This window comes from Oncorhynchus keta, chromosome 22, assembly GCF_023373465.1.
Source record: "Oncorhynchus keta strain PuntledgeMale-10-30-2019 chromosome 22, Oket_V2, whole genome shotgun sequence".
NCBI lineage: Eukaryota > Metazoa > Chordata > Actinopteri > Salmoniformes > Salmonidae > Oncorhynchus > Oncorhynchus keta.
This window is the reverse complement of record NC_068442.1, coordinates 10754644-10778510: the sequence shown is the minus strand read 5'-3', so window position 1 is coordinate 10778510 and position 23867 is coordinate 10754644. Positions and strand designations below refer to the sequence as shown.

At 42.7% G+C, this 23867-nt stretch overlaps 1 protein-coding gene across 1 annotated transcript in view; it reads left to right on the top strand.

Annotated features, from left to right (window-relative positions):
• kdm7ab (lysine (K)-specific demethylase 7Ab) overlaps window positions 1-23867 on the top strand; it is a 42567-nt gene that overhangs the window by 5777 nt on the left and 12923 nt on the right. Inside the window, exons 2-4 of the mRNA XM_035798208.2 lie at window positions 21460-21545; window positions 21882-21999; window positions 22086-22246. Coding sequence (XP_035654101.1) covers window positions 21460-21545; window positions 21882-21999; window positions 22086-22246 — 365 coding nt within the window. The remainder of the gene's footprint in view (window positions 1-21459; window positions 21546-21881; window positions 22000-22085; window positions 22247-23867) is intronic.

Below are 23867 nucleotides of genomic sequence, written 5' to 3'. Positions count from 1 at the left end.
GTGGGATTGGTCTGGTGGTTTACTCTACACTATTTAGGCTGCTATTATGTTATTATGATTGCTTTGTGATGGGTGATATCATTTTAAGTGTGTGTGGCCACATACGAGAGGCTGACGTTTCATATAGATGTATTGCTTTACCTCTAATCATCCAATGTTGCACTGCCCTTCATTTACAGTAATTGGTTTTGAGTCCTTTTACCGTATCCATTGAAATGCTATGTCTGTGTTAATCAGATCATAATCAAGATCAGATCAATGATGATTAAATAGGGAACATAAGCCTAATTCACATGGACAATAAATCAATTACATTTTATGAATGAAGTACAGCACTGGGAATATGTCGCTGACTAGTCCATTTCATTAAGTGCTTGGATAACACATTTTCAGGACTTCATAGCCTTCATTCAGTGAGTCTCATGGTAACTTTCAGGAAGTCATTTAACAGGAGAGAAACTATTTCAGCCTTAACTGGTAACAAAATTTTCCTCCGCCGGTAGCCTAGCGATTAAAGCGTTGGGATATTAAACGAAAGGTTGCTTGTTCGAATCCCCAAGCCGGCAAGGTGGAAATATCCGCTGTTCTGCCCTTGAACAAGGCAGTTAACCCCCCCGGGCGCCAATGACGTCGATTAAGGTGCTCTGATTCAGAGGGGTTGGGTTAAATGCATAAACTCATTGCGGTTGAATGCATTTAGTTGTGCAAGTGACAAAGTAACCCCTTTCCCTAACCAGGTTTTCCACAATGGCAAAGCGAGGTCAACCCTCTGCTCATTCATTGCTAAAGCACTGATGAAGCACAGGTTGTCATGTGAGAAACTCTTGACCTGTCAGAAATTTGATGCATTTCATGCATGGCCTCTGACTATGGTTATTGCATTGTAGCCCACTTGCTTATTTATGAAAACTAAGGAAACGTAGTTGACGCATGGACATTGTAAATTATAGGATCTACACAATGGCCTATGCCATTTTTCACACATAGGGTCCAAGAGTTTGTGCTGCTCCGGTTACTTGACGGTAACTCCTGGCCCAAGATTTCTGACCCATATACCCTGACCAAGAAAAACTATAGGCTAATCATACAAGGGGTTTGTTGTGTGAAGCCTATGTTCTCAGCTTGGACCATGTCACAGGAAGTTGTCTCTGAGAGGCAGGCAAGACAGTGGCTTTGTCAGCAGAGGCCAAGGGAGGGGCTGCTTCCTTTGGTGTGGAGGTGACACTTCCTACACTCATTATTCTCCATGGTCCTTAAGCTCTTAAGAAATTTCTCGGCCGAGAGAGGCTACAGCCTGGTGGTGTTCGAATCAATGACTGTATATGTTACTCACCACCTGGATTCGGTCTTGTGTAGCAACATTTTAATTTCTGTTTTTTATATCGGATAAAAGTAGAGACTCAGAGCTACAAAAGGGTATATCATACACTGCATTTTTTTGAGGAACAATGGGACCACCTATGGGAGGAAGGATGTCAGCGCTGCTCGACAGTCGGAACGCTCCTTGGTGACAACACCAGGCTCCAGAGCATCGAAGCTGTAAAATAGGGAATAACAAAAAATCTGAAGACATTACAACATTAATTCACCTCCCAAATTTAGATAAGAATAACCTCATACAAAAAAAAAATGTTTTACCCAGAAGTGCTGGTACTGCTTGAGCTGTGGCAATGGCCTGAAGTACGGAGTCAGATGTTGTTGCCCTCCATAGTTTTCCACAAGCACCATACCATCCTCCATTCCAATCAGCTGTGGGATGTTGACCCCTGTCACAGTGCTGTCCTTCACAACATCAGCAATCTCAGTGTTCACTCTGGTCTTTCTGAAGCGCTGCTTGATGAGGCCGAAGCACCAGTCCGGGGCGAACTTGGTGTGGCCTGTGATCAGGAAGTGAAGGTCCAGATTGTGATGGAGCTTGGTCCATCAGGCACAATACCAGAGCACACACTTGTTCTTGTTTTGGCCACTGCACTTATCACAATTCAGGTCCAACGCCTTAATTGGGGAAGAAATGGTGCTTGTAGTTGATGACTGCGCTGCTGCCTTTGCTTGCTTGGGCCAGCTCTCTTTTGGATGACTGTATGACTGGCGGATTAGAGTCGGGCGTGTTCTACTGATTTAATGCTGAAAGACACATTCCAGATGCAAATATTTTAGCATTATTATACAATGGATGCGAAATGGCATCCTGAGAACATCACTACACACAGTTCATACAGATAATGTTTGCTACTGTAGCTAGCCAGCCATTTAATGTCAGCTGGCTAGCTAACAGCAAGCTAGCTAAAGTTAACCAATAGCTAGCTAAAGTTAACCAACAAGTTAAATGTTAACTAGCTAACATTAGGCTATAACTAGCAATGCGAAATGGCATTCTGAGAACATCACTAACGTTACACACGCTTCATACACAAGTTAATGTTAACTAGCAAGCCAGCCACCTAATGTTAGCGAGCTAACGGCAAGCTTTAACTTGGTGTCTTTTGTTTAGACATGTCACGTTAACATTAGCTAGCTAGCTAAAAAATGAACTATAATCCCACTCTGTAGAGTAACGTCACAATACAAGCCGATTATCATAGCAAGCTAAAGTTAACCAAAAAACGTTAGATTCAATGTTAGTTAGCCAGCTGGAGTTCGATGGCTGGCTTGCTATCTAACAGCAAGCTTTAGCTTGCAATGAAAACAACTTTCGGGCAAAATTAGAAACCTATAATATCTGAATCTGTAACTGTATACATGGATGAAAGCTTCATGGCAGTCTGCAAACCCTTTTTGTAAGACATCCTGTGTTTCCATTTAGTTTGCACAGCTTGTTTGGCCCGTTGTGTTCCACTGATTTCAAAACGTGTTATGAAATGAGAGTCAGCATTGTATGGCACAATCGTCGTCCAGAAACGGACCTTTGTCAATAGCGCCTGATAAATTCCGGCCAGCAATGTTATTGAGAGCAGTTGCAACATATTTGCAGTTCTCCATGGCTAACATATCTTTCGAAAAAACTGCAGTAAAAGGATAATCTACGCATTATGAGCAGGTCATTTTATAGACGCAAGATGCAACATCGCAAACCAATTCAAACTTCTCTCTCGGCATATCCATATCCCTTTCCTCTGGTCTAAAAAAATATCCCAATAACCCAGTGCAGTGATTGTGGACATTGCCCTGTGTAGGGTGCCTCCTTTCAGATGGGACGTTAAACGGGTGTCCTGACTCTCTGTGGTCACTAAAGATCCCCTGGCACTTATCGTAAGAGTTGGGGTGTTAACCCTGGTGTCCTGGCTAAATTACCTATCTTGCCCTCATACCATCACGGTCACCTAATTTTCCCCAGGTTACAATGGCTCAATGGCTCATTCAACCTCCCCTCTCCCCTGCAATTATTCCCCAGGTTGTTGCTGTAAATGAGAATGTGTTCTCAGTCAACTTACCTGGTAAAATAAGGGTAAAATAAAAGGCCAACTGGAGTACTGTAGGCAGCCATTAGTTACTAAATTATCCATACTTTTGTGTATGATTTTGTTTTAAACAATCCGTTAAAAAACATGCATCTGATATAATATAACTAATTATTCATACAATGATTGTCTTCAATTTTTAAAAATGTATTTACACAACGATTGACTACAAAGAATTTCCTATGTTTTGCAAACAATGCCTGCAGTACCGAAGTCAGCCTTGAACTTATTGGCTTCAATGAGAGGAAGCAGTCGTTCCCCCCTGGTTCGAATAAAGAAGGACACAACCCAGGAATGAGGGGGAAGAGTGAGTTTCTCTTCTGTTCTCTTCGCTGCGTTTCCTGCCTCAACTGTGAGTGAAGTCTTTATTTGTGAGAAGTTGTTCTCACAGATTCCTGCCCCTCGGCAAGTCTTTGTTTATGAATGACGTTAATTAATCAATATGAAGCTAACCTAGAAGAGGATGTTAATCGTCCGGTGAAATCGGTGACCGATGACTACCAAGGTCATAGCCAGGTACCTTGACTCATAGCCATATGAGCTATGTGCTCATAGCAGCTTAGACTCCCAGCTCAAATTCCATGGTTTCATCATGCGATGTGGTGGAAATGTGATCCAGAGAATCTGAAGGAGGAAATGTGTGTCTGGGGATAGGTTTGAGGCCCATTGTGGGAAACTAACCCTGGTCATGGCTGATTCTGATAATTCCGTTATCAAGCCTAACTTATGTGAATGTTCAGTGTGCTCTTGTGAATGAATAGGCTAGCACTGCCCTACCTATCACAAGCTTGGCACATACAAAGTTTAGCCTAAACCGAGAATAGTAGGCCTGTCTGTAAACTGGCCTCTTAGTAAGGTGCGGAAAATGTTTGTTTCCTCTATTCGAGTGAGAAAGACGTGAATGCTTTAAATAGCTGCACGTCTACAGTGCGTGAAACAGATGGAAACAAACGGAACCCTTACCCCCCCAAAAATTAAATTTGTCACAATGATATTTGACAATTTAATGGGAACATCTCGTCTAAGCTATCCATTTAGGGCTGTGACGGTCTTGGAATTTGAGGTTATGGTAATTGGCCAGGTCAATGTACGGTCATCTAACATAATCGTTGGGGGGGGATTGGTGCATATCAGACTCAAAAGAAGCACTTGGCTTTTCTCTGCAACTTCACTATTACCATTAGTCATTATTACCTATAAATATTAGTCCAGTATACAAATTAAGAAATGTCAGATTGGAGAAGATTGTCACATTTTCGTTTTGACAACTTAATGTATAGGCTATCATACTCAAAAGAAACGTGCAATTTCGCTTTGTTTAAATGTATGTTACTGTTGTCTTAGTCCTATAAGACCCAATGTAAAAAGGGGAGGTCACACTTGTTTACATGGATATGCTTCTTACCCATTTGAAAGTAGTTTTGTTATTATCATGGTCCTTCATTATTATAATTATTATTCAGGTTATTACTTATAAATATGAATCTAAAAATTAAGACATGCCAGGTTGGAGAGGATCTATCACATTTTTGTATTAACACACAATTAGCACATGACTGAGTCAACATAGATGTATGCCTAACTTATCCAGTTCTGTTGGCTTTTCTGCTATTTAAAAAAAATATATATTTTTTTTATTCAATACGGATCCTATTTCGACACACAAATCCATTCGCGCGAAGTCCAATGGTTTTTTTCAAAATGTAACATCACACCCTGATGCTGGGATCTAGGCCTATAGAGAATCAGCGAACTCTCTCTCTCTCTCCACACACACACATCCCTGTAAAAGGACCCGTCAATTAAAGCCACCAGCGTATGTCAGACACAAGAAAATATTTATTATTTCCTTAAAACATATAAAAAAAACCTAGGCCTACCTTAGGCTTTCTGAAATTAGGAAATAAGATGAATTGACAAGGAAAGTATGAAGGGGAGAGGGAGTTACGCGATAGTATTAAATTGACAATCATTAAAATGGAAACAAATATACGCGATAGTATTAAATTGACAATCATTAAAATGGAAACAAATATACATGTCTGTAACTTAAGAAAAGATTACACATTAAGTTATACCATGCCAGGTTGGAGAGGATTGGCGCATTGTCCATATTTATTTACAAGCAAGCAATAGAAACATGCATTGTATAAAAGAAAGTCCACACATCAAGTGCCATAGCCTATAGGCTAGCGCTTCTACACCCCCGTGCATCTAGCGGTGTAGCTGCTGGAGCATCAAGCGACATTTGGAGAGAGGAGATGCAGACCGTTTTAATAGACAGTCTAGCTTAAGTTAGCAGAACATTGGCTTATTCATTAGTAAATACCCCCGCTGTTAGGTAAAGTGTATCTACACGAAAATAAAGTTAATACATTTAGCTAATTTGTTCAATAATGTAGGCCTATTTAAAAGTTTTTGACTTGTTTTATTTTCACGACTGTCTTTATCCAGAAGTGTCAATTACACGGTTATTCAATTACTGTCACAGCCCTATGTCCACCAACATTGTTCACCAACACTCAGCTTTGTCTAGAACTCTGGTATGGTGCAGAGGAATGGGGCTGCAGCTTCAGTCTCTGCCTGTATGGGTGTGTGAGCAGACGTGTTGTACAGGGAGACAGGAACGCTGCCAGTGTGTCTGCCATCACCATGGAGACACCTTTGTGCCACCACCAGTCTAGGTGAAGCAGAGGGCAGCCTCTGATAGATTGTGTTATTTGTTTGGAATCGCTTCTCAGTGCAGAGGCCAGGGGGAAATTACTGGAAATTTGAAAGTAGGGTGCTTCATAAGTGAACCCACCCAGTTATGTCCAATATCACCTTGATGACCCCCACTAACGGTACTCTCCAGGATTTTTTTGAGCACCATCAAACATGAACCAGTTTCTTGTAGCCGAATGTTGGCACCATGTCCTCACGGATGCTACTAATAAAGACAGATGTCTTATTTCCTACCATTGTCTGCTCAAATGTGTTTCTCCCCTTGATCAACACAATGAACCTCTAACTGCACATCTGACTAATGAACAACACCACTCAGACAAGATGGCAGGTCTCTTTAGAGCGAAGGCAATGAGGCGACGTATTGTCCGTGTCAGTCACTGGGTTCCTGGGCAGAAGAAGAGGATTTTCACCCTCATTGGCTCCTTATCTATCTCTGGAGTGCTGCTTCATTATGTTCCCTGCTAGTGCTGCTAGAACCCCCACCCACCCACCCTCTTGGCAGACAGTCCCCATTGTCGCCTTCTCAAGCACAGACAGTCACTCTCTAGAGGGATTTAAGCATTTTAAGGCATGACGCGTGCAGCCGGGGGCCAACAGCCATGGACTTGTTTGTCTGTTTTTTTCCCCCCTCCTTTCTGTCTGGCTAACATTGGCCATATTTGAGGAGGGTTTCTTTACATTTCATCTTTATCCTTGGTATTTTACCGGTATCCACCAGAACACCACATTTTTCACATTCAAGTCCAAAATAATACAAATATACACGTAGCCAAGCTGATTTGTTTTTGTAACATCTCCGGTGTTTGTTTTTTCCAAAGACGTTCTCCCTCCCACATCAACAGTGGTGCAATACCACTGCAACCGCCTGATGTGTGTATGTAGGGAAACGCAACAGCAGCCATGCAAGGTGAAAATCCAACAGAATATCATTTATGTATTTAACTAGACAAGTCGGTTAAGAACAAATTTGTATTTACAATGACGGTCTACCTCGGCCAAATCCTAACGACGCTGGGCCAATTGTGCACCGTCCTATGGGACTCCCAATCACGGCTGGTTGTGATACAGCTTGAAATGGAACCAGGTGGTGACGCCTCTAGCACTGAGACTCGGGAGCCCTAAGTGGGAGAAAGAAGTCTCTGTTGTTACAATGGATATCCAAATCCACGATCTGGTTACTTCTAATTCCAAAAATAATGTTTTTTGTTTCAAAATATTTATTTACTTATTTTCGGTTACCTACCCACAATGCACTATTGCTACTGTCCTTTAGGGAACCTACTCTGGTACAGAGTTTGTTTGCTAGCTTGAGCTGGCTAATGTTAACCACTCAACAGGCTAGCATGTAATTACATTCCATACCTAGTGTTGGCAGTGGTAAACTACAATTAATGATGTATATAAACCCTGGATTGCTGATGCTATGGATTAGCCAATGAGAGGCTTTGAGGCACCATACTGGCACTCCCCAGAAGAAGCCATCCTCCATAGGAGTTAATGGAATTCTACAGTATTTCAATTAAGTTACATGTATTTAAGTATTTTTTTGTTGTTGAAGTGGGGGCAGTAACATTAAAACTTTCAAAAAAGTATACTTCATGGAAAATGTTTTATATATTTTTTTATGTTTAGCTCATGTCATTTTTAAAGTATGCATTAAGGTGTCTGTTATTGAATAATTATGGCAAAAATAAACGTAGACATTTACAAATGCGTTTCTATAGCTTCCAAAATATTTTTTCAAAACATGGCTTCAAAACAGTGCCCCCTGTCAGTTATCTACTATGTGTATGTGTGTGTATATGTGTGTGTATAGATGTCTATCTCTCTCTCTCTCATTGGCTACAATCCACCAATAATGAGGAAGTGTGATTTTTGAACAAGCTATTATTGGTATCACCAATCCATGAGCATTCCCCACATGTGGGAAATCTTTCATATTCAGCAGGCAGGCTCTTTGTCTCTTCTTGCCTCGGTCTCACGAAAGGGGAAAATCATTCCTGCTTGCTGCAACTGTTTAGTACCTTGTCTGTTCATAGTTCTTTTTTTGTCCTTCTATTTGTTTCGTCAACTTTTCGGCCTGTTCTCTGTGAAGTAGACTAACCGAGTTTTCTAACCTTTCAAACTTGGGTTAGTGCTAGCTGACTCACAGCTGAGTCTGGACTGTGCTGTTGGGATCATTTCCACCTGCCTGTTCCACCTTCCTTCGATCGCCGGCTTGTTGAATGTTTCCCTCATCTCCTGTGCCCTCTGCCGCATCTGGACTATTGTCTCTGGAATCGATCTACATTGGATTTTCCTCGCTAGATCTCTTGGATTACCCTCACAGGCTTTCCCTTGGCCCGGTGAAATGGCCTCTACCTCTGAAGCACCTCTCTGCCTGGCTCTCTCATTTGTAACTCAGCCACTCTTTTAACATTTGATGGGACCCAGCTGTCAATCTTTAAGTCTCTGCTGTCTCTTTGCTTTTGATCAGCTCGATTTGTTTTAGTTGTGTTCTGTGGATTCCTGCCTATGCTAGTTGGTCTCAAGTTGTTAACAATGTTTGGCTCTGGCTTGCTACCTATGCTGATTGTGGTGGTTGGCTGGCTAGGCTAGTTAGCAGACTAAAATAGTTAATGATGTCAGATGGCTGGCTAGCTTGTTGGCTAAGATAATGCATATAACTGACTTAATGCATATAACTGACTTAGGTGACATTATGTATCTCAAACTTTGGTGTACTTTAATGTGGCTCAATTCACTATTAAAGCTGTAAATTAGCTAGCTAGGTGTTGAAAGCTGCTGGCTGACTCATGCAATGTTAATGTAGTAGGGTTAGTAGGGCTAATGTTATTTGGCTAGCAACTTTGCAAGCTAATTTGTAACGGTAAATTAATTACATTTTCAGCCAAATTTATACTTTATTGAAACCAGTAGTCACAAAGGTACACGATTAGGTTTAATTTGAAGTGATACATTTTGAAGATATGTCAAAGTACCTTGTAGGGAATAGACTGACTGGCTGGGTCCTCTGACACGTTGCCCCTCAAAACGTTTTATGTAATGACTCGAAAAATAGAAAAGTGAGGTTGGGCTTTTGATGCGTATACTAATGCAAATCCAAATGTTACATGTGGTTACGTTTTTGAGACTGGGGGGTAACTACGGCACCAGGGAAGAGCGGAGCTCACCTCTGGATCTCAATCACATGCTCATTGCTCCCATCATGCTCCTTTCTTCGTCTGCCTCTGTAAGCTCACTGATTAGTCGCTCTCAGTGAGGTGCTGGTGATCTTGCTGTGTTTGGCTTCCTTCCGCTAGGCTAGAGACTCTTAGCCACAGGAGTGAGCTGCATGACTGAGAAAGTGGCATCATTCTCTACATGTCTGAAGAGGAGATGAAAACAAAGGCAGAATGGTATAGCCTAGTAACAGAAGAACGTCACTGGCTCAGGTTGGAGGTGAGCCTGAAATGGTGTTGAGTACAGTTGTCTGTAGTTGCGCTTAATTTCTTCTGCCCCGTACTATTTTGATTTGTTCTGTTTCACTTCTTTTAGGTTAGGCCTAAGCCTACTCTGACATAATTACCGGGTTGCCTGGTGACTAATGTGTTTCCTGTGAGGGTGGTTGTTTCATCATTAGCCTGCTCTGCAACAAAGGGAGCTGTGAGTCATTATTAGCTCTGTGTCCTTCACACTCCGTAATAGTGAGTGGAAGTAGCAGTGTGAGAATACAGAGCCCACTGTTCCAATGCACAACTGCAGTCATGACGTAGGGAGAGAGTGTGTGGTTTGTAGTCAGTTCCGGACCGTCTCTCAGAGCCAGACATTCTCAATAACACACACTGCCACTGTGTGATTCGTTACCCGGTTTTTCAGTGGGGCTATGTTCTGAAGATGTGGACTCTTTAGGTGAAATAAGCTGACAAATCAGCGGTGTTGTCATCAAGAGTCTGGCAGACTCTCTCTGAAGGCCAGGTACTACACCCCCCCTAATCATATCACAATCAACTTTTACCAGCTGAATGTAGACACAAATGACTTATATATTTTTTTTCTGAAATATTTAACTAAATATGCAAATAAGGTGATGTCGTCTCATTAAATATGAACATATCACGCAAACCAGTTATTGTGGACACTGGATGAAGTCAGCGTAAATATTTTGTTAAGACACTACAGGACCAGACTTGTCCATTGTGGATAAATACTTTTTTCATCATTCTGTCTGTAAAAATCTACAGTACCAGTCCAAAGTTTGGACACACCTACTCATTCAAGGGTTTTTCTTTGTTTTGCCTATTTTCTACATTGTAGAATAATAGTGAAGACATCAAAACTATGAAATAACACATGGAATCATGTAGTAAACAAAGTGTTAAACAATTCAAAATATACTTTAGATTCTTCAAAGTAACCACCATTTGCCTTGACAGCTTTGTACACTCTTGGCATTCTCTCAACCAGCTTGATGAGGATTGCTTTTCCAACAATCTTGGAGTTCCCACATGCTGAGCACTTGTTGGCTGCTTTTCCTTCACTTTGTGGTCCAACTCATCCCAAACCATCTCAATTGAGTTGAAGTCTGGTTATTGTGGTGGCCAGGTCATCTGATGCATCACTCTCCTTGGTCAAATATCCCTTACACAGCCTGGAGGTGTGTTTTGGGTCATTGTCCTGTTGAAAAACAAATGACAGGCCCACTAAGCTCAAACCAGATGGGTGGCGTATCGCTGCAGAATGCTGTGGAAGCCATGCTGGTTAAGTGTGCCTTGAATTCTAAATAAATCACTGACAGTGTCACCAGCAAACCACCATCACACCACCTCCTCCATGTTTCACGGTGGGAACCACTCATGCGGAGATCATCTGTTCACCTACTCTGCATCTCACAAAGATACTGGGTTGGAACAAAACATCTCAAATTTGGGACTCCTCAGACCAATGGACATATTTCCACCGGTCTAATGTCCATTGCTCGTGTTTCTTGGCCTAAGAATGTTTCTTCTTCTTATTGGTGTCCTTTAGTAGTGGTTTCTTTGCAGAAATCCGACCATGAAGGCCTGTTTTCACACTGTCTCCTCTGAACAGTTGATGTTGTTTGTTACTTGAACTCTGTGAAGCATTTATTTGGGCTGCAATTTCTAATGAACTTATCCTCTGCAGCAGAAGTAACTCTGGGTCTTCCTTTCCTGTAGTGTTCCTCATGAGAGCCAGTTTCATCATAGCGTTTGCTGGTTTTTGCGACTGCACTTGGAGGAAATAAATTCCACAATTAACTTTTTAACAAGGCACACCTGTTAATTCAAATGCATTCCAGGTGATTTTATTAATTTTTATTTCACCTTTATTTAACCAGGTAGGCCAGTTGAGAACAAGTCCTCATTTACAACTGTGACCTGGTCAAGATAAAGCAAAGCAGTGCGACCAAAAACAACAACAGAGTTACACATAAACAAACGTACAGTCAATAACACAAAAAAATAGATGTTTCTATGTACAGTGTGTGCAAATGTCGGGAGGTAGGCAATAAATAGGCCCTAGAGGTGAAAATAATTACAATTTAGTATTGATACTAGAGTGATAGATGTGCAGACGATGTGCAAGTGGAGATACTGGGGTGCAAAAGAGCAAGAGGGTAAGTAATAATATGGGGAGGAGGTAGTCGTGTGCTATTTACAGATTGGCTGGCTGTGTACAGGTACAGTGATCGGTAAGCTGCTCTGACAGCTGATGCTTAAGGTTCGAGAGGGAGATATAGGACTCTAGCTTCAGTGATTTTTGCAATTCGTTCCAGTCATTGGCAGCAGAGAACTGGAAGGAAAGGCAGCCAAAGTAAGTGTTTGCTTTGGGGGTGACCCGTGCAATATACCTGCTGGAGCGCGTCCTACGGCTGAGTGTTAATATGGTGACCAGTGAGGTGAGATAAGGCGGTGCTTTACCTAGCAAAGACTTATAGATGACCTGGAGCCAGTGGGTTTGGCGAAAGATATGTAGCGAAGGCCAGCCAACGAGAGCATACAAGTCACAGTGGTGGGTAGTATATGGGGCTTTGGTGAATAAACGGATGGCACTGTGATAGACTACATCCAGTTTGCTGAGTAGAGTGTTGGGCTATTTTGTAAATGACATTGCTGAAGTCAAGGATCGGTAGGATAGTCGGTTTTACGAGGGTATGTTTGGCAGCATGAGTGAAGGAGGCTTTGTTGCGAAATAGGAAGCTGATTCTAGATTTAAATTTGGATTGGAGATGCTTAATGTGAGTCTGGAAGGAGAGTTTACAGTCTAACCAGACACCTAGGTATTTGTAGTTGTCCACATTATTCTAGGTCAGAACCATCCAAAGTAGTGATGCTAGTCGTGCGGGAGGGTGCGGGCAGCAATCGGTTGAAGAGCATGAACTTAGATTTACTAGCATTTTAAGAGCAGTTTGAGGCCACAGAAGGAGTGTTGTATGGCGTTGAAGCTCGTTTGGAGGTTTGTTAGCACAGTGTCCAAAGAAGGGCCAGTTGTATACAGAATGGTGTGAGGTGGATCAGACAATCACCAGCAGCAAGAGCGACATCATTTATATATATATATATATATATACACACACACACAGAGAAAACAGTCGTTCCGAGAATTGTGGGGGGCAAGATGTTGGCCGGTGTAGGGGTAGCCAGGTGGAAAGCATGGCCAGCCGTGGAAAAATGCTTTGAAATGATTGTAGATTTATCGGTGGTGACACTGTTTCCTATCCTCAGTGCAGTGGGCATATGGGAGGATGTGCTTTTATTCTCCATGGACTTTACAGTGTCCCAAAACTTTTTGTAATTGCTAGCCTTAGCGTTCCTAACTGACTGAGAATATCGGTTCCCGACTTCCCTGAAAAGTTGCATATCGCGGGGGCTATTTAATGCGAATGCAGTACGCCACAGGATGTTTTTGTGCTGGTCAAGGGCAGTCAAGTCTGGGGTGAACCAAGGGCTATATCTGTTCTTAGTTCAATTTTTTTTTATAGGGCATGCTTATTTAAGATTGAGAGGAAAGCACTTTTGAAGAGCAACCAGACATCCTCTACTGATGAGATGAGGTCAATGTTCTTCAAGGATACAAGCGAGCAGGCCTTTCTCATCGACCTGACTCGGAAGTGTTTTAAGGAGTGTGACAGTGGAGGGGTGGTCATTTGACCGCGGACCCATAACGCATGCAGGTAATGAGGCAGTGATCGCTGAGATCCTGGTTGAAGACAGCAGAGGTGTATTTAGAGGGCAAGTTGGTCAGGATGATATCTTAAGAGATTGCCCATGGTTTTGGATTTAGGGTTGTACCTGGTAGGATCCTTGATTAATTTGTGTGAGATTGAAGGCATCGAGCTTCGATTGTAGGATGGCCGGGGTGTTAAGCATGTCCCAGTTTAGGTATCCTAATAGGATGAACTCTGAAGATAGATGGGGGGTGATCAGTTCAAATATGGTGTCCAGGGCACTGCTGGGGGGTCTATAACAAGCGGCAATGGTGAAAGATTTATTTCTGGGAAGGTGGATTTTTAAAAGTAGAAGCTCTAATTGTTTGGTCACAGAACTGGATAGTATGACAACTCTGCAGGCTAACTCTGCAGTAGATTGCAACACTGCCCCCTTTTGGCAGTTCTATCTTGTTCGAAAATGTTATAGTTGGGGATGAAAATTTCAGGATTCTTGGTGGCCTTCCTAAACCAGGATTCAGATACGGCTAGGACATCTGGGTTGGCGTGTGCTAAATCAGTGAATAAAACAAACTTAGAGAGGAGGCTTCTAATGTTAACATGCATGAAACCAATGCTTTTACGGTTACAAAAGTCAACAAATGAGAGCGCCTGTGGAATGGGAGTGATGCTGGTGGCTGCAGGGCCTGGGTTAACCTCTACATCACCAGAGGAACAGAGGAGTAGGACGAGTACGGCTAAAGTTTTTAAAAAAATGGTTGTCTCGTCCTTTCGGAACAGAGAGTAAAAGGAGCAGGTTTCTGGGCGCGGAAGAATAGATTCAAGGCATAATGTACAGACAAGGAAGGGTATGGTAGGATGTGAGTACAGTGAGGTAAGCCTAGGCATTGAGTGACAATGAGAGAGGTTTTGTCTCTAAAGACACCATTTAAGCCAGGTGCGGTCACTGCATGTTTGGGGGTGGAACATAAGGCATATTTAGCAGGGCTGCAGGCTCTACAGTGAAATAAGACAAAAATTACTAACCAAAACAGCAATAGATGAGGCATATTGACATTAGGCAGAGGCATGTGTAGCCGAGTGACCATAGGGTCCAGTGAGTAGCTAGGCGTGCTGGAAGCACGGCGATTCAGACTGCTTGCAGGCTGGAGCTAGCAGATGGGCCTCAGGTGGACGTCACAATGGGAGAGCCTGTTGAAACCCCGTCGGACGGTTATGTCAGCAGACCAGTCGTGATGGATTGGCGGGGCTCCGCGTCGGCAGCAAGGGGTCCAGGCCAATTGGCAAAAGAGGTAATTGAAGCCCAGGAATTATCTGATGGATTTCTTCACCTAGCTGGGAGATGGGCCAAGCTCGAGGCTAACTGGTGCTTGCTTCGGGACAGAGACGGTAGCCATTCGGATCCGGAGTAAAGTTTCAGATGTGGGGGTGGGAATCCGGAGATGTGGTAGAGAAAAGCAGTCAGATATGCTCTGGGCTGATATTGAGCTGTGCAGGCTGGCAGGAGTTGCCCGAGCTGAGGCTGGCAGATGTCCAAGTTAACGGTGATAGCCACTGCTAGTGGTTATCACCGTTAACTGACTACTAGCTAGTAGCTAGGGGTTCCGGTTCTAAAGTGTAAAAAATGGTAGATCCATACCACATTGGTTTAGGTGGGTTGCAGGAGAGTATGTTCAGTCCGTAGGTGGAAAATGAGATAAAAAATATATATACGAAGAAAAACGATATATACGAAGAAAAACGATATATACAAGGGACGGGATGGGACAAGACAATCAAAACAGACATCCCACTGCTACTCCATCTTGGTTACCTCATGAAGCTGGTTGAGAGAATGCCAAGAGTGCAAAGGGTGGCTACTTTGAATAATCTAAAATATATTTTGATTTGTTTAACCTCTTGCTCCTACACGCAGGCGTCCCATCTAGACATCTGGAAATGCAAATGCGCTACGCTAAATGCTAATAGTAATAGTTAAAACTCAAACGTTCAAATACACATGTAGGGTATTGAATTAAAGCTACACTCGTTGTGAATCCAGGCAACAAGTCAGATTTTTAAAATGCTTTTCGGCGAAAGCATGAGAACCTATTATCTGATAGCATGTAACACCCCAAAAGACCCGCAGGGGACGTAAACAAAATAATTAGCATAGTCGTCACTACACAAACCGCACAAATAAAATATAAAACATTCATTACCTTTAACCATCTTCTTTGTTGGCACTCCTAGATGTCCCATAATCACTATTGGGTCTTTTTTTTTTATTAAATCGGTCCATATATAGCCTAGATATCGATCTAGACTGTGTGATAAAGACTGTGTGATAAACGGGGAAAAAATAGCGTCTTATAACGTAACGTCATTTTTTTAAATTAAAAAAGTCGATGAAAAACTTTCACATAAACACTTCGAAATACTTTTGTAATGCAACTTTAGGTATTAGTAAACGTTAATAAGCGATCAAATTGATCACGAGGCGAAGTATATTCTTTAGCTGTCCGTCTGGAAATAATGTCCGGGTAAATCTCAACCAAAATATCCGGTCGGAGACCGGAAGAAATGCGCTGCCTTGCGTCTGTTTGACCAAGAAACAAAGCCTAGGCAAATGACAAGACTCTAGACAATGTGTGGAAGCTGTAGGTATTGCAACGTCAGCCCCATTAAATGTGGTTCACCTTTATCAATGGGTTCAAGTCGCGCATGGATATATTTTTCCATTTTCAGTGATCAGATTTTCCTGCACTTTTCGATGAAACTCACGTTCTGTTATAGTCACAGCTGTGATTTAACCAGTTTTATAAACGTCTGAGTGTTTTCTATCCACACATACTAATCATATGCATATACTATATTCCGGGCATGAGCAGCAGGGCTCTGAAATGTTGCGCGATTTTTAACAGAATGTTCGAAAAAGTAGGGGGTAGGAGTAACAGGTTAACACTTTTTTTTGTTGTTGTTGGTTACTACATGATTCCATGTGTTCATAGTTTTGTCTTCATGATTATTCTACAATGTAGAAATAAAGAAAAAACATTGAATGATTCCAAGCTTTTGACTGGTACTATATAAAAAATGTTTGGACAGTTACACGCTGGAATTAAAATGCACATGATGAATGAGAGAATAGACTGGCTGCGTGTGTGTACGGCATCAGCTCGTCAAATTAGAAATCAAGTCTATTTTTCTCACGTCTACTTGCTGCAATGCTGGTAAAATAAGCAGATAAATTGAGTCAGTCGTTTGTTGAAAAGGAATTGGAGGAATTGTTATGATCTTTCCTAAGTAGACTAAATATGTAGTTCAATTGTATTGAGCTGTAAGCTAAGGTTTCAGCCAAATAGGCTACATATTTGAAAATAATTGCAGCCTACTTGTATTGTTTTCGATCATAGGCATGTAGTTTAGGCAGACTATGGCTGGGAAACTTGAGGAACTCCGATTTCTCAAGAGAATACTATTATGTAGATGAACGAGACTAGCTAAATTCTTTAGAAACTGCTCGGGTATTCTAGCTTCAACTCTCCTCACGTTCTTGAACTAACATAACTGTTTAGCGCAGGCAGGTACGGAGGCTCCCGTAGGACATATAAGGTGTATCAAAAGGAACACACAACAATAATTCACAAGGACTACATAGTAATGAACATAACAAATACATTTACATTTAAGTCATTTAGCAGACGCTCTTATCCAGAGCGACTTACAACTGATTTTATTATGGATTCACATGACAATTTAAGTTGGTATACACTACATGGTGTAAATGAATTGACCCTCTACTCTCTGTTTACTGCTTCCCTTGTTTCCTGCAATTACGCTCAGATCAAAGCAGATATCAGCTAGAACTTCTCCCAGGCCCGCCTCTGGGCACTGAACAGAAACGGTTTGTTTTCAGCCTATCGGCCGGTCCTCTCCTCTCCTCCACCTTAACCTGTGGCACCCTCCCCTCACACCAGTGTTCCGTCCAGCCTGGCAGAAGGGGAGAGCTGGAGGCTTTGATGTGGGCACCTCAACTGCTGCTCCGGCGGGGCTGGTTCCCACACTCTGTGGCCTAATGGATGCCACCCACCACCATTGTCCCAGAGTAGACCAAACATCTGGAGCCACGAATCAGCCTGTGTAGGTGGTTAAACCACAACACCATGAGGGGGGGACCACTGTCATTCCCAGGGCATAGGAGGCGAACTCTGGTCAATAGTTTTCACACTTCAGCATTCTACGGTACAAAGAATGTTGTACATAAGCAGAATAAAGCTTTGTTTTGTGACATGTCAATGTCATATGAGAAACATTTTTGGGGTGGACGGGGGCCTGCCTGTGTTACCCAATGTTCATTTTATGCATGCTTCCAACCAGTTGCAAAAGGGTCTGACATTTTCAATGGGAAGTTAAGCCCTGGAATTTGGGGAATCTTGCTTAAATTCATAAAAAACAACTTTTTTTGTGGGATACACATAAGGCAATTCTAGTTCTTGTGGCATATTTTGGTTAAACTATCTCCAATTCAATGGAATTACAATCCTCTGCATGCACAGGGCATTCTTCCATCACATGCGCAGTGCACTTTTACATCACATGTACAGCTGATTCTCAAGATCTTGCACTCGAATGAGATGCTATTGAGCCCACACTACTACACTGTCTGAGCCGTGGAATTGTATTGAATATTTTTATAATCTTTACAGGAAAATACCACGGGCGCACTATCTGATGTGTGGAGACATTTCCCTGCAGCTAATGTAGAAGGAAAAGCTGTGTACATTTGCAAATACTGTGCCAAATCATATGTGAAGAATGCAACAAAGATGCAGAATCATCTGGCCAAGTGCATAAAGTTCCCTCAGCGCTCGCAACAAGCGACCTCTGACAAAATTCCCTCTATTCTATTTGAGGTGAAAATGATGAATCGGACACCTTATCGATAGCAACAGCTCATGGTCCTCCTGGAATCAGAAGTTGTTTTAACTCTATGGTGGAACGTAGTCAGAGAAATGCTGATGAATGTCTTGCTCGAGCCGTGTATTCAACTGGTTCACCTCTGGTGCTCACAGGCAATGTGTATTGGAAGAGATTTCTGAGTGTTCTTTGCCCAGCATACACCCCTCCAACCAGACATGCTTTATCTATTAATTTGCTGGATACCGAGTTCAACAGAGTTCAAGTGAAGGTCAAGCAAATCATACAGAAAGCAGATGTATTGCAATCATCTCTGATGGGGTGGTCGAATGTTCATAGGCAAGGAATAATTAACTACATCTCCACCCCTCACCCAGTATTCTACGAGAGCACAGACACAAGGGACAACAGACCCACCGGTCTCTACATTGCAGATGAGCTGAAGGCAGTCATCAATAGCCTTGGACCAGAGAAGATATTTGCACTGGTGACCGACAATGCTGCGAACATGAAGGCTGCTTGGTCTAAAGTGGAGGAGGCCTACCCTCACATCACACCCATTGGCTGTGCTGCTCATGCATTGAATCTGCTCCTCAAGGACATCATGTCACTGAAAACAATGGATACACTCTACAAGAGAGCCAAGGAAATGGTTAGGTATGTGAATTGGTCATCAAGTTATAGCAGCAATCTACCTCACCAAGCAAAGTGAGAAGAATAAGAGCATCACATTGAAGCTGCCCCAGCAACACCCGTTAGGGTGGTGTTGTCAACATATTTGACAGTGTCCTGGAGGGGAAGGAGTCTCTCCAAGAAATGGTCATATCAGACTCTGCCGATATGGACAGCCCCATCAAGAGGGTCCTCCTGGATGATGTATTTTGGGAGAGAGTGGTAAGCAGCCTGAAACTCCTGAAACCTATAGCAGTAGCCATTGCATGGATTGAGGGAGACAATGGCATCCTGTCTGATGTTCAGACTCTACTTGCAGATGTGAGAGGAGAACTCCGTACTGCCCTGCCCACTTCACTGTTGCTCCAAGCAGAGGAAACTGCAGTTCTAAATACATAAAAAAGCGTGAAGACTTCTGCCTAAAGTCCATACACGCCACGGCGTACATGTTGGACGCCAGGTATGCTGGCAAGAGCATCCTGTCTGGTGCAGAGATCAACAAGGCCTATGGTGTCATCACTACCGTGTCTCTCCACCTTGGCCTGGATTAGGGTAAGGTTGTTGGCAGTCTGACGAAGTACACTTCCAAGCAAGGTCTTTGGGATGAAGATGCAATATGGCAGTCGTGCCAACATATCTCATCAGCCACCTGGTGGAAGGGACTTTGTGAATCTGAGGCTCTTTCCCGTTGCCTCCATCATCCTCCAAATCCCACCAACATCAGCCGCCTCAGAGCGCAACTGGCCCTTGTTTGGGAACACGCACGCAACAGGCTGACCAATACAATGGTTGAAAAATTGGTGGTCATCCGGGCAAATTTTTAACTTTTTGAGCCTGAAAACGAACCATCCTCAAGGTTGGAAAGTGACAGTGAAGATGAGGCCTAAGAGTCTGATGTTCAAGAGGTGGACATTGATGAGGTCCAGGGAGATGACATGGAAGCCTGAGCGGAAGACATCCAAAGCTTTAGTTTCTAGACTATCATTTTGCAGATATATGTTGAAAATGTTTTTGGGAGATGCGAGGGATCATTGGAGTGAAATCATCCCATTTGAAGAGTCAACTCATTTAATTAAAGTTCAATTCGTAACTAAATCGTTAATTTTATTTATATTGTAAGGATTTAATCATTTGCAATTATGTCTACTTATGATAAGGTAAAAGGTCAATGTTTCTGTCTCCATCTGATTTGTTAAATATATGCAATGCAAGAAACATCTACATTTAAATGGTATTTATTTGCTTCTATATTCCCACGGAATGTTTCCACCTCCTGAATATTCCCCAAAATGTGCAACCCTAGTTAAGGGTCAAGAAGATTGTTCTGAGAGAGATAAAGAGAAAGTTGATCAGAGACAGCACGCTCAAGTGTTTTGGAAAGAAAAGAAAGAATGGATACAGGTCTATAGGTTTTGATATCAGATGAGTCGAGTGGGCAGGTTGGCCAGACCTCACTAGTTGTAGGATGTCATCTGGAGAGAGAGGGGAGAAAGAGGTCAAGGCGTAGCGTAGTTCTGTGTGAGGGAGACCAGTGGACTCAATGAGTAGCGGATGTCATCAACATTTTATTTTCAAAGTGATTGACAAAGTTGTCCGCGGGGGGTGGGGGGGATAAAGGAGGGAGGAGCAGGTGGAAAAGAGTTTCCAAGGGTTCGAGGCAGAAGCTTGAAATGGCTGCCTCAGATATACCACAGATTTATAGTTCTCACTCTTTCTTGAGGGGGTTGAAGTTGTTAACGTTGAGAAAACAAAGGTGCTACGGTAGTCAAAATGACTTGTGGATTTTGATATCCTTATTTGACAAATGGATCAGGATGGCAGGATGTTTTGTATGTGAAAGGAAGTGAGCTGAAATCTTTTTATAACTTCGTTATGTGATTTTGATAAAGCCCTCTTAGATTTGGATTCCCTGCATTCCTAAAGCTTAAAACCGCTGACAAGTTTAAAGATGGCAACTTTGAGACTTTCCTTTCCTCCTAATCCCTGCCTACTACAGATGGCTGTTGATGTGTACCCTAGTTGGTTGACCACTTGGCTGGATCCCTTCTTGAATGAGAAGGGGTAGTATTTTACATTTTGCAACAGTTATTTAGGAACAGTAGTTTTGTCTCCGGATTCACAGACACCCAAATATCACCTATGTACATTTTGACGGCCTGTTGATTAACGAGACACACTTCCTCTTATTATTATCATTGTAATTGTTTTACATTGTCTCAATGGGCCACTAGGCTATAAATAGGAGCTATGTGCAATGGTCAGGTCACTCTGAGGAAGACGTCAGCTTGAAGTCGAAACATCAGTCACCTGTTCGCATCCTGTGCAATGGATTCAAATGGGCAATAACAAATCAATCCTTTTTACCTCGAATTAGTCCTTTTGGAAGGTTTTCTTGGTAAACCATTCTATTTGGAGGGTGATGTTGGATCGCTCCCTACGTTTAAACTATATTTACTACAGATATGTTGTGTGTTGAGAACCAGCTTATTTCATAAAACTGAGTCTAAATATCAAAATGTTCTCTTCCCTCTCCAGCTGTGTCCAAGTGGAAGAGCACCATGCCGTGGACATCGATGTTTACCACTGTCCCAAATGTGATGTCCAACACGGACCCTCCTTGAGTAAGTACCACCACACACTCTGTCACTTTGTATTACTCCAGCACGGTTGATTTAATATTTGGCTCTCCACTAGACGTCTGACCTCACAGAGCATACGGCGGGCGCATTAGGGTAATTGAATGATGGTGTAATCATCAAATTGAGATTGAAGATGGCCCTTGTTCGGCTGGAGATAATGTGGGCTTTATGATCTTCTGAAATGGTTTATGGAGACAATCCATAATGCCAGACTTCTATGTCCCTCAGACCCCTGCAAACTTGGTGTAGTATCTTCTCTGTTTGATCATTGACTCTGACGGTTGAGGAGTTTTACAACTCGCTGTCTTGTCTTCCCAGTGAAAAAACGTAACAACTGGCACCGGCATGACTACACAGAGCCTGACGATGGCAGCAGGCCGGTGCAAGCAGGGACCTCTGTGTTTGTACGAGAGCTGCAGAACAGGACCTTTCCCAGGTACTGAAGGAGCCACGATCTTGTAGAATTAGTCGATGTAGATTGCCAATAATGTAATATAAATGCCCCTCTTTCCTTTGTTGCAGTGCGGATGAAATCATGGTACAGATGCAGGGCCATCAGGTAACACAGAAGTACCTGGAGAAGCAGGGCTTCCGCTACCCCATCACCGTTCCCAAACTGGATGGACTTGGTCTCAAGCTGCCCCTCTCCAGCTTCTCTGTAAGGGATGTGGAGGAGTACGTTGGTAAGAGGAGAACATTTGAAAAATAGACTGCTTTCTGGACACTTCTCGATTGGCGTTAAGGCGGCACTAGTGTGAAACGCACACTCATTGGCAATTTTCACTTGTAAAACCCAGCGCTCTGCTTTTTTCCAACCTTTGTGCAAGGGTTGTTAATGTACCTGTCTACCATCAGCTGCCTTGCTCTGAGGTAGGTGTTGAACTCTGAAGTGTCCTTAAAAAAACATGCACCTGTATGCCAATTTCAGCCAGTGCAACTAGAGATATTTAACACCGACCAAAAGCTGGTCTTAGCAGTAAAGCGATTTGCTGATGGCATTGAATTTGTCAGCGGAGGCGCACACAGTAGGCTTATTGAAAATATCATAATCAGCAAAAGATTTAATGAAATCCCCCATTTTCATGTATTTTTCTCCATCTTCTATGAAATGTATGGACTCTGCATTAAAGGTGACAGTGACTGTAGGAAGCCTGTTTAGGATCATCAAGTTATTTTAAAAAGACTGCTATCAAAAAATGCCTCTTCCACTTTCCCTTGTTGGATTTCTGTCAAATCGCGGGAATTCCTATCACTGTCCATGGTTCTGGATCCGCATGTAGGCTATATTTGCCTGTTTGTTTACCTTTCACGTGGCAAAGTTACTACTGTCCATATCAACTGTGATGGTTGGCTTAGTGGTTTGAACATACAATGCATTTACGAAAAGCACTCAAAGGTATAAAAAATATTATTATTTTTCTCCCCAATTTTGTGATATCCAATTGGTAAGTGAGTCTTGTTCCATCACTGCAAAGGTCGAGAGCCATGTGTCCGCCGAAACACGACCCCACCAAGCCACGCTGCTTTTTGACACTGCTCGCTTAACCCAGAAGCCAGCCGTACCAATGTCTCGGAGGAAACACCATACAGCGACCGTGTCAGCGTGCATGCTCCCGGCCCGCCACAGGACTCACTAGAGTGAGATGGGACAAGGACATCCCGGCTGGCCAAACCCTCCCATAACCCGGACGAAGCTGGGCCAATTGAGCGCCGCCTCATGGGTCTCCCGGTCGCGGCCGGCTACAACACAGCTTGGGATCGAACCCGGTCTGTAGTGACCCCTCTAGCACTGCAATGCCTTAGAGTGCCTTAGACTGATGCGGCACTCGGGAGACGCCCTCATACTCAACTCTGGACCTCGAAGCCATGTCCACTAATTTAGACCTGGAATACCAGGTGGGTGCAATTAGTTATTGAAAACCAGCAGTAGTGCGGACCTCCTTGGGTAAGAGTTGAATACCCCTAGTCTATAGCCTAAGACTTCCATGTTGAAGCCAATTTAATGTAGAACACTAGATAGGCTACATGTTTGTTGTAACTGTTGTAGGGTTAGGCTATTGTATAGTTTATTAAATAGTAGCCTAGATAGGACAAACATTATAGTAGCCTAGATAGGACAAACATTATAGGCTACTCCTGACAAAAAGCTCTTGGCCTTAGGCCTACGTGTGCCTGTTCATGGAACGAGAGATGCAATGCTTGATATCATGATTCTGACCCCATCCTATTTAGAAATATAGTTGCCGTTTAAAAAAAACCATATTGCTTGTTTTAGTTTAATTGGATTAAAAACCAAACTTATTA